Genomic DNA, 12162 nt, shown 5'->3' on the forward strand with positions numbered 1-12162 from the left:
GTGAATCGGGTAAGTAGATACTAAAGTGCCCCAAAACTTTTGTCATGTTATGTTGATGGTAGATGATAAAAAACGAAGATAGCCAGCTATCTAAGCGCAATGTGCCATGCAAAACGAGCTGTCCCATTCGGATCTAGCATAGTGTTTGGGGATGGAATAAGCTAGCTAGCTAGCAAGCTACAGCAACTCCATCAACACTGTATGTTTTGCAGAAATGAATGGTAAAATATCATTGTTTATTTCAAGGTATGTCTTTATTTCTGCTGAACTACCTGATCTTTATTGGCGGATATAACTTGCAGGATGTCATGGTAGCAAATGTTTGCGTTTGCCATTATAACTGGATTTACTGTTACTGCTGCTAGTAATTTTAGTAATGTTAGCACGCAGGTTAGCATGTGGATAGCTATAGCTACAGTGGTTCTTCCTTTAAAAGTTTTGAGCTTATGAAGTGACCGTTTGTGGTAGATGGTGGCAGATTGTGGTAAATTGCATCATTCTGTCATTGCACCACACTATCACAAGGGAGAGTTAGAACACTGATCTATCGGTAGTCTAAACTGTGGCACAAATGTACTATATTTTCATAAATTAATGTAGGTGTGAATGTTTCAGTCCGAGAGTCTCTCTTCTCTGGCACTAGAGTCCTGCATCAGGCAAAAAAAATGTGCTGGTGAGTGGTCCTGGAGTTGAGAGAGAACTTGGGTAAATACAATGGCGCACTTGACATGTGGACTGACGATTTTCGAAAAATAGGCACGGTGGGCTTTTGGTTTCTCTCCCTCTGAAAACAGAAATAAATAATTATAAATAACAAACTGGCTTTATTTACCACAGTGTGAAAGAGTGATAGCCCCTCTATATAAAGTGAGTTTGTGAAACACGGAGTACTTCTTTGCTGATGTGAAGAAGAAACTGAATGAAAGAGAGTCCAGCGAGGATAGGGAGGGGAAAAAAGTTGGCCATATTTTCAAAACCTGAGCTACTTCATTTATTTATGAAATGTACTAGCTTATTTAGCCAATTTAATATATTTGTTTAGGCTTGGCCTATTTAGTAGGCTATTCCGCAGCATAAAACTGTCACGGTTCAGACAGACGACCAGAGGACCACAATTGCGTCACACCAGAAAGTTTATTAAACTTAAGGGAAAAGGGAAGTAGGGAGTGAATGAAGGCTCCAGGGGTAACAGGGATCCCGTCCAATGCGCTGGGTCTGTGCCCCCCCAGTGGCAGCGATCGTCCTATGAAGCCGGTGGTGGGTGGTCCAGAAGTCCTGGGGGGAGACACAGACACAACAGGGCGGAATGAAACCAGGCAGCAGTACAGTTCAAGGGAATCCAAAATACGTAGTAGCAAGGCAGAAGGCTGGTCAGAGTTACCGGGATTGAAGAGTAGTCAGGAGTCGTAATGGCAGAAGCAGGTCTGGATCTCCTAAGGCAGAAGAGTATCCAATAAACAGGCAGGTCCGGGGTCACAAAACCAGGGTGAGCCAGAAGCGCGAGCAAACAGGTTCCGGGTGTGAGCTTTGCAGACGATCTGACACCGGAGAGCTGAAAGACAGGGCCTTAAATACTGGGAGAGGTTAGTGGGTAATGCAGCGCAGCTGGCAGAGTAATTAGAGCCGAGCAGAGCAGGGACAGGTGGAGCTAGTTAGGCTGAGTAGAGAGAGGGAGGTGAGCAGAGTGGAAGATAGTGGAAACCAATTAAGGTGGTAACCCGGTGGAGTGAGAGGGCTCATGACAGAACCCCCCCAAGGGACGGCCCCAGAAGTCCCAAGAGCAACACCACGCCCGGGCGGGAGGAGGGGAGCCGGAGGAGGGCTAGAACTCCTCCGAACGGTCCGAGCGAACGTCCTCAACCTCGGAGGAAGCCGGAGGGCCGTGGTCGGGAGATGGGACAGGTCCCGAGACAGGATCAGGCACAGGACAGGAAGCCGAGCGGGCAGGACGGTTAGAGACCCCCTCTGGGGCGGCCCCTACGGATTGCAGGTTGATCAGGATGCCGTTGGTGGAAAGCGGTGATGAGAGTCCTATCCACAATCCGACTAGCTGGCACCCAGGTCCTTTCCTCAGGTCCATAGCCCTCCCAGTCAATGAGGTACTGGAGACCCCTACCCCTCCGTCTGGACCGAAGCAGGCGGCGGACGGTGTAAACCAGACCACCATCGACGAGCCGTGGAGGAGGAGGACAAGGCGCAGCAGGGACCAGCGGACTCCTGGGCACAGGCAGGGGCTGCAGCAATCCGGCTGGGGGGCTGGCAGGACGACTTGTGTTGGTTGCAGATGGGGCAGGCTTGGACGAATTCCCGTACATCCTTCCTCAGAGAGGGCCACCAGAACCTCTGGGCGAGCAGGTTGTAAGTGCGGGTGGAGCCAGGGTGACAAGCTAGGCGGGAGTCATGTCCCCACTGAACGACCTGGGACCTCAGGTCTTCGGGGACAAAAGGCGGTCAGCTGGGCAAGTGCTGGGACCTGGCTGGTTACGGAGAGCCTCCAGCACCTGTTCCTCAACAGCCCAGGTCAGAGCTGCAACGATGCAGGGACTTGGCAGAATCGACACAGGGTCCTTGGAGGGGTCAGGAGCGGAGTTAGTAGGTACTGGCCGAGGGGGTAGTGCGGCGGCAAGCAGGCAGGTACGGTGGCAGTCCTCTCCCCACTCCCTGATCACCCCGGTCACCCAGTCGAGCTGAGGGTTGTGCCGGCGGAGCCATGGGTAACCCAGGATGAGGGGTTGGCCTGGAGAGGGGAGCAGGTGAAACTGGATAGTTTCTTGATGGTTTCCGGACAGACCCATCGAGACCGGGGGCCGTGACATGAGTGACCGATCCGAGTAAGTGTCCGTCCAGTGCCCGGGCAGGAATAGGAGGTGTCAAACGGAGGTTCTCCAGTCCCAGTTGGCGTGCCAGCTTGATGTCCATTATGTTGGCTTCGGGCGCCAGAATCCACCAGAGCAGCCAGGGTGTGAGTTGAGTCAGGGAGGCGGAGGTGAACTTGCAGCAGGGGTTTGCGGTCGGAGGACTGGATGGTCATTGAACTCAACCGGACTCCCCCTATGCCCGGTGAGCTTCGGCCCTTTAAAGGGCAGGTTACCACACGATGTCCATCACCTCCACAATAGAGGCAGAGGTTTGAGGTGAGCGTCGCTGGCGCTCTGCAGGAGTGAGAGAGGCTCGCCCAATCTCCATAGGCTCAGACTGATCAAGCTGAACTGGGTGAGTGGCAGTAGATGACAGGAGCCCAGTCGGATCTCTCCGAATGCCGGTAGTAGGTGGACCTTGGCGCCCCCTCTCACGACGACGGGTCTGTATCCCTCTGTCGATCCTGACAGTCAGTGCGATGGCTTCATCAAGAGTGGAAGGCAGTTCATGGGAGACCAACTCGTCCTTGATATAGTCAGCCAAACTATGGAAGAACGCGTCCACCAACGATGGTGTGTTCCAAGAACTTCGTCTAGCCAGGGTTCGGAAGTCGATGGAATGGTCTGCGACTGTACGTCTGCCTTGTCGAATACTGAACAGTTCACGAGACGCCTCTGCGGTTGGTGAATCCAGGTCAAACACCTTCAGCATCTCCTCGGCAAACCGGTCGAAGGTTGCACATGCGGGGGTTTGACGTTCGAACTCTGCTGTTCCCCAGAGTCGAGCTCGGCCCGTCAGGTGAGTGATGGCATACCCAACCTTAGCCCCCTCCGTGGCGAAGGTCCTTGGCTGCAAGGAGAACTGAAGTCGGCAGCTAGTCAGGAATGGCCGGACCTGGGTAGAATCGCCGTTGAACCGCTCGGGGTTTCCAATCTTGGGTTCGGAGCAGCGGCTGCAATGACCGGGGCAGGTAACTCGGGGCAGGGCTGGTGGGCAGACTGGCTGGGGTCAGGTTGGTGAGGAGTTGAATGATCATGGCGAGTTGTTGTTGCTGCTGCTGGGACTGCTGCTGGTGCTGCTGGAACTGCTGATGCTGTTGGTAGCCGGCCTGAAGCAGAGAGGTGATGTCGCCGCTCATGCGGCCTAGCTCTCTCTCAGTGTGTTCCAGGCGTAGCATGGCGGTGGGTTGCTCAGGTTCTTCGGTTTCCATGTCGGGGGAAGTGTGCGCTGAGTCCATAATGGTCAGATCGTACTGTCACGGTTCAGACAGACGACCAGAGGACCACAATTGCGTCACACCAGAAAGTTTATTAAACTTAAGGGAAAAGGGGAGTAGGGAGTGAATGAAGGCTCCAGGGGTAACAGGGATCCCGTCCAATGCGCTGGGTCTGTGCCCCCCCCAGTGGCAGCGATGCGTCCTATGAAGCCGGTGGTGGGTGGTCCAGAAGTCCTGGGGGGAGACACAGACACAACAGGGCGGAATGAAACCAGGCAGCAGTACAGTTCAAGGGAATCCAAAATACGTAGTAGCAAGGCAGAAGGCTGGTCAGAGTTACCGGGATTGAAGAGTAGTCAGGAGTCGTAATGGCAGAAGCAGGTCTGGATCTCCTAAGGCAGAAGAGTATCCAATAAACAGGCAGGTCCGGGGTCACAAAACCAGGGTGAGCCAGAAGCGCGAGCAAACAGGTTCCGGTGTGAGCTTTGCAGACGATCTGACACCGGAGAGCTGAAAGACAGGGCCTTAAATACTGGGAGAGGTTAGTGGGTAATGCAGCGCAGCTGGCAGAGTAATTAGAGCCGAGCAGAGCAGGGACAGGTGGAGCTAGTTAGGCTGAGTAGAGAGAGGGAGGTGAGCAGAGTGGAAGATAGTGGAAACCAATTAAGGTGGTAACCCGGTGGAGTGAGAGGGCTCATGACAAAAGCTATATTTGTCAGCATAAAGCTGAGTGACTCACTCATTCGTGGCTTTGGATCAAAATAAATAAGTACCAACATCCTTTCTGATAGCCTTTAATAAATAAATGTTTTGACCAAGTTAATCAAATCAAATCAAATTTGATTTGTCACATGCGCCAAATACAGCAGGTGTAGACCTTACCATGAAATGCTTACTTACAAGCCCTTAACCAACAATGCAGTTCAAGAAATAGAGTTAAGATAGATCTGTGGATCTGTTGGGGCGTTATGCAAATTGGAGTGGGTCTAGGGTTTCTGGGATAATGGTGTTGATGTGAGCCATGACCAGCCTTTCAAAGCACTTCATGGCTACCGAAGTGAGTGCTACGGGGCAGTAGTAATTTAGGCAGGTTACCTTCGCATTCGCGATTCTAAAACATGTAGGTATTACACTCGGTCAGGGAGAGGTTGAAAATGTCAGTGAAGACACTTGACAGTTGGTCCGCGCATGCTCTGAGTACGCGTCCTGGTAATCTGTCTGGCCCTGCGGCCTTGTGAATGTTGACCTGTTTAAAGGTCTTACTCACATCGGCTACGAGACCGTGATCACACAGTCGTCCGGAACAGCTGATGCTTTCATGCATGTTTCAGTGTTGCTTGCCTCAGTGTTGTCTGGTAGGCTCTTGTCACTGGCCAGCTCGTGGCTGTGCTTCCCTTTGTAGTCTGTAATAGTTTGCAAGCCCTGCCACATCCGTCGGGGCCGGTGTAGTAAGATTCAATCTTAGTCCTGTATTGCCGCTTTGCCGGTTTGATGGTCTGAGGGCATAGCGGAATCTCTTATAAGCGTCCAGGTTAGAGTCCCGCTCCTTGAAAGCGGCAGCTCTACCCTTTAGCTCAGTGCGGATATTGCCTGTAATCCATGGCTTCTGGTTGGGATATGTACGTATGGTCACTGTGGGGACGACGTCATTAATGCACTTATTGATGAAGCCGGTGAACATATTACAGTCTGTGCTAGCAAAACAGTCCTGTAGCTTAGCATCTGCGTCATCTGACCACTTCTTTATTGACCGAGTCAATGGTGCTTCCTGCTTTAGTTTTTGCTTGTAAGCAGGAATCAGGATGATAGAATTATGGTCAGATTTGCCAAATGGAGGGCGAGCGAGAGTTTTGTACACATCTCTGTGTGTGGAGTAAAGGTGGTCTAGAGTTTTTTTCCCTCTGGTTGCACATGTGACATGCTGGTAGAAATGAGGTAAAATGGATTTAAGTTTGCCTGCATTAAAGTCCCCGGCCACTAGGAGCGCCACCTCTGGATGAGGCGTTTTCCTGTTTGCTTATGGCCTTATACAGCTCATTGAGTGCAGTCTTAGTGCCAGCATTGGTTTGTGGTGGTAAATAGACAGCTACAAAAAATATAGATAAAAACTTTTGGTAAATAGTGTGGTCTACAGCTTATCATGAGATACTTTACCTCAGGTGAGCAAAACCTTGAGACTTCCTTAATATTAGATTTCGTGCACCAGCTGTTGTTTACAAATATACACAGACCGCCACCCTTTGTCTTACCGGAGGCAGCTGTTCTATCTTGCCGATGCAGCGTATATCCCGCCAGCTGTATGTTATCCATGTCGTCGTTCAGCTACGACTCGGTGAAACATAAGATATTACAGTTTTTAATGTCCTGTTGTTAGGATATCCGTGATCGTAGTTAGCCTATTTTGTTATCCAATGATTGTATGTTGGCTAATAGGTCTGATGGTAAAAGCAGATTACCCACTCGCCGTCGGATTCTTACAAGGCTTTCTCATGCGAATAACGGAATGTGGGCCTTGTCGGGTGTCTGAAGAAAATCCTTTGCGTCCGACTCGTTAAAGAAAAAATCTTCGTCCAGTACGAGGTGAGTAATCGCTGTCCTGATATCCAGAAGCTCTTTTCGGTCATAAGAGACGGTGGCAGAAACAAAATAAGTTACAAATAACACGAAAACACACACGCAATAGCACAATTGGTTAGGAGCCCGTAAAACGGCAGCCAACTCCTCCGGCGCCAATCTGTTGCTAATGAAGAAAACAAATAGTTGCTTACTGAAACACCTAAAGTTATCCAATTGTTATAATAGGATTTGAAGCAATAGTGGCTTGCGAAAGTGTTCACCCCCCTTGGCATTATTCCTATTTTGTTGCCTTACAACCTGGAATTAAAATGGATTTTGGGGGGTTTGTATCATTTGATTTACACAACATGCCTACCACTTTGAAGATGCAAAATATTTTTTATTGTGAAACAAACAAGAAATAAGACAAAAAAACTGAAAACTTGAGCGTCCATTCTTCAAGGCAAAACTGCTCCAGCTCCTTCAAGTTGGATGGGTTCCGCTGGTGTACAACAATCTTTAAGTCATAACACAGATTCTCAAATGTTTCCCCTTAAACCACTCAATGTTGCTTTAGCAGTATGCTTAGGGTCATTGTCCTGCTGGAAGGTGAACCTCCGTCCCAGTCTCAAATCTCTGGAAGACTGAAACAGGTTTCCCTCAAGAATTTCCATGTATTTAGCACTATCCTTCATTCCTTCAATTCTGACCAGTTTACCAGTCCCTGCCGATGAAAAACATCCCCACAGCATGATGCTGCCACCACCATGCTTCACTGTGGGGATGGTGTTCTCGGGGTGATGAGAGGTGTTGGGTTTGCGCCAGACATAGTGTTTTCCTTGATGGCCAAAAAGCTCAATTTTAGTCTCATCTGACCAGAGTACCTTCTTCCATATGTTTGGGGAATCTCCCACATGCCTTTTGGCGAACACCAAAAGCAATGGCTTTTTCTGGCCACTCTTCCGTAAAGCCCAGCTCTGTGAAGTGTATGGCTTAAAGGGGTCCTATGGACAGATACTCCAATCTTAGCAGCTCCTTCAGGGTTATCTTTGGTCTCTTTGTTGCATCTCTGATTAATGCCCTCCTTGCCTGGTCTGTGAGTTTTGGTGGGTGGCCCTCTCTTGACAGGTTTGTTGTGGTGCCATATTCTTTCCATTTTTTAATAATGGATTTAATGGTGCTCCGTGGGATGTTCAAAGTTTCAGATATTTTTGTATTACCCAACCCTGATCTATACTTCTCCACAACTTTGTCCCTGACCTGTTTGGATAGCTCCTTGGTCTTCAAGGTGCCGCTTGCTTGGTGGTGCCACTTGCCTAGTGGTGTTGCAGACTCTGGGGACTTTCAGAACAGGTGTATATATACTGAGATCATGTGACAGATCATGTGACACTTAGATTGCACACAGGTGGACTTTATTTAACTAATTGTGTGACTTCTGAAGGTAATTGGTTGCACCAGATCTTATTTAGGGGCTTCATAGCAAAGGGGGTGAATACATATGCACGCACCACTTCTCCATTATTACTTTTTTAGAATTTTTGAAACAAGTTATTGTTTTCATTTCACTTCACCAATTTGGACTATTTTGGGTATGTCCATTACATGAAATACAAATTCAAATCCATTTAAATTACAGGTTGTAATGCAACAAAATAGGAAAAACGCCAAGGGGGATGAATACTTTTGCAAGGCACTGTATTTGAGCACTGTTTTGTGCTGCTTTGAGACAAGTATGGGGACTGGTCTTGATAAATCAATCAGATTTTTATTTTCACATACTCCGTTTGGGTATTGGTTAGCCAACAATTAGGCTGTGGAAATGTTAGGATTATTTTGCTCTTCACTCGCAGTCACTTAGTAGCCTAGGCCTACTCCCGACCGGTCATGTTGTACAGCGCCATAGCTAAGTTTCTACTAAAAAAAAGGTTTTAAAATCTCTAGTACAGCCAATATTAAAAACAGTCAAATGCATTCGTGAATTAAATCGCTTTAGCCGACATGTTGTGGTTTATTCATTGTTTAATTATTCAAGGCTCCATTTGTTATTTCGTTTTATAACTAAAATGCTTGACTGTATTTTAAGACATGGATGACTTGTATGCTGTGTGATGACATGCACAAATGAATGAATAATTTATTGATATACTGTATATTGAAGTAGGCCTTTATGCCAATAAGTACGTTTCGCTAAAACAGCTACAGTAACAGGACTCTTAGGCCTACAGCTCCATGTCATTTCAATAACTTCGCTTCTCAAAGATGCCCTGTGGTGGTCAAACTAGCATTAATGGCAACAATGGCTGACAGTAAAATAATATGACGTCATTCACTCTAACGTGCCATACAATTACGCAGCACGGCGCAAGCTGTACTGCAGTATGACATAACTTTTAAAGGAAGACCCACTGTACTATCGGCCAACAACAGCGTTTTAGCCAGTTTGGTTATAGACGTTCAATGTCTACTATGATGGTAAAATGTTATCTTGATTTTGTGTAACAGCATGAGAAATGCTGATGTGCTGAGCTGCTAGTAAGTGATGTGTTTCAAGGCTGCTAGTGGTTAGCTAGTAGGGGTAAGCCAACAGGGGTGTAAAAGGGGCTATGCTAAAAGCCTGCACACCGTATAAGTGATAAACCCATTTTTTGCTGATACAGAATAAAGAAATGACAGGATGTGGTCAGATGATAAGTTGGTTTTATTCAGTGGCAATTTTCAGTGCATCATTATTTAGGTTAATTAATTTTAATTTGAGCGTAATTTCTATATAGCCTACACTTTCTCGTTCTGAACTTCTAACGCGAGTGGGACAGGTGTGGCTTCGTGACAATGATCAAGAGCAGCTGCTCACCGATTTGACAGCGCCAATGCAGTTCCACCTCTGACACCACCAAAACATCAGCTATGCGGGTATCAGCTAGTATGTTCAGTCGGTGATCTGCAACGGAGCAAAATTGATGCTCTCAAACGCATCCGAAGTGTTGTTGGAAGTATAGGGTTGTGTTCTCCTGCTCAGGTGTTGCATTGCATCAACCAATGCCGTCGGGCACCAGATTGCTATAACATATGATCTGGCATGTGTCAGCAATGTAGTCGGGCAGGAATGCACTTTAGCTCACCTTTGATGCAGGTGGGTGGGCTGTTACTCCAGGAAAGATCCCATTGGCAAGTGATGATGTCAGAGCCACTAATGTCATACCCCGGCTGGCACTGATAGGTCAACACACTTCCCCTCACGGGAGAGCTGTGGGAGGAGCTAATCCAGCCAAATTCGATTTGAGGGAGGGCAGGGCAGGTGTCATTAGGCTCTACCTCTGCATGAGAAATAAGATGATGTCATTAGATGTAGGATAAACCAGGTGCTTGTTCAGGAGGATATAATGTTACAGAACATTCAGATTGAAATGTATCGTGTAGAACACACAATTGAGGTAGAATATGTAACCGTATTGTCTGTTCATATTACAGTACCAGTCAAAAGTTAGGACATACCTACTTATTCAAGGATTTTTCTTTATTTTTGCTATTTTCTACATTGTAGAATAACAGTGAAGACATCAAAACTATGAAATAACACATATGGAATCATGTAGTAACCAAAAAAAGAGTTAAACAAATCCTCCTCCAGGACGTCCTCTGGTTGCCAGCAGGTTGTCCAGACGAATGGCCATGTCCACCAGTTCGGTAAAAGACAAACTGCTGTCACGGCAGGCTAGCTCCCGTAGGACGTCCTCCCGTAGATGGCAACGGAACTGGTTGATCAGGGCCCACTCATTCCACCCGGACCCTGCTGCCAGGATCCGGAACTCCAGCGCGAACTCCTGTACTGTCCTCGTCCCCTGCCTCAAGTGGACCAGCTGCTCACCCGCCCATCGAAAACCCACCGAAATAGGTGGGCGAACTCCCTGTAGTCCTCCAACGCGGCTCCTCCTTCTCTCCAAACCGCGTTGGCCCACTCCAGGGCTTTCCCCGAGAGGCAGGAAATGAGGACGGACACCTGCTCTCGATCTGATGGCGCCGGCCTGACACTGAAGCAGTACAGCTCCAGTTGGAGAAGGAATCCCTGACACAGAGCCGGCATCCCATCGAACGCCCGAGGTCGGGATATCTGGATCCCTCCGGGTGCTGTGATGTAGGTGGTTGGATCCGGTTGGCCAGCTGGTCTCGACAGATCGGTTCCTCTTCTCTCCAGGCGTTGGACGACCTGAAGAACCCGATCCATCGCTTCCCCCAAGCTGGCCAGCATCGTGGAATGCTCCTGGACCCTTGCCACGATTCCAGATGTGCGCTCTTCTCCCGCTGACTCCATAGGTGAGAAACTCTGGATTTCTGTGTTTTTACCTCCTGCGCCTGACTCTGTCATTCACACCTAATCACATAATCACTCACCAAGGACAAGGGGGCAGAGGGAACACTTATACACAGACTAATGAGGGAATGAGTACCAGGTGTGAGTGATTGACAAGACAAGACAAGACAAATGGAGTGATGATAAATGGAGCGGTAGTGGCTAGTAAGCCGGTGACGACGAACGCCGAAACCTGCTCGAGCAAGGAGGAGGGGCAGCCTCATCTGAATTCGTGACATTCACAGAGTTCATGTAACAGACACATCTCAACATCAACTGATCAGAGGAGACTGCGTGAATCAGGCCTTCATGGTCGAATTTCTGCAAAGAAACCACTACTAAAGGACACCAATAAGAAGAAGAAACACGAGCAATGGAGATTTTTGGTTTCAACCGCCGTGTCTTTGTGAGACGCAGAGTAGGTGAACGGATGATCTCTTCATGTGGTTCCCACCGTGAAGCATGGAGGAGGAGGTGTGATGGTGTGGGGGTGCTTTGATAGTGACACTGTCTGTGATTTATTTAGAATTCAAGGCACACTTAACCAGCATGGCTACCACAGCATTCTGCAGCGATATGCCATCCCATCTGGTTTGCGCTTAGTGGGACTATCATTTGTTTTTCAACAGGACAATGACCCAACACACCTCCAGGCTGTGTCCAGGCTATTTTACCAAGAAGGAGAGTGATGGAGTGCTGCATCAGATGACCTGGCCACCACAATCCCCTGATGACCTGAGTTGGACCTCAGAGTGAAGGAAAAGCAGCCAACAAGTGCTCAGCATATGTGGGAACTCCTTCAAGACTGTTGGGAAAGCATTGCAGGTGAAGCTGGTTGAGAGAATGCCAAGAGTGTACAAAGCTGTCATCACGGCAAAGGGTGGCTACTTTGAAGAATCTAAAGTCTAAAATATACTGTATTTTGATTTGTTTAACACTTTTCTGGTTACTACATGATTCCATATAAGTTATTTCATAGTGTTGATGTCTTCACTATTATTCTACAATGTAGAAAACCCTTGAATGAGTCGGTGTGTCCAAACCTCTGACTGGTACGGTTATTAACATTTTGCTTCACTGAATACACGCCAGGAAAATGTACATATTTTTGTGTGATGTCATGTTTGGGCAATCAATGTTCTTTATATTATGTCCTTTATGTGTATGTTAATGTCCTGTA

The 12162-nt window shown here is 48.0% G+C and overlaps 1 protein-coding gene across 2 annotated transcripts in view; it reads right to left on the reverse strand.

Moving 5' to 3' along the window:
* The window catches only part of LOC121569800 (seizure protein 6 homolog), a 107126-nt gene that overhangs the window by 23014 nt on the left and 71950 nt on the right, over positions 1-12162 (reverse strand). For both annotated transcript variants that reach the window (XM_041881005.2, XM_041881004.2), the window contains exon 13: positions 9754-9948. In XM_041881005.2, coding sequence (XP_041736939.1) covers positions 9754-9948 — 195 coding nt within the window. The remainder of the gene's footprint in view (positions 1-9753; positions 9949-12162) is intronic.

Source organism: Coregonus clupeaformis, chromosome 7 (genome assembly GCF_020615455.1).
Source record: "Coregonus clupeaformis isolate EN_2021a chromosome 7, ASM2061545v1, whole genome shotgun sequence".
In the NCBI taxonomy this organism is placed as follows: Eukaryota; Metazoa; Chordata; class Actinopteri; order Salmoniformes; family Salmonidae; genus Coregonus; species Coregonus clupeaformis.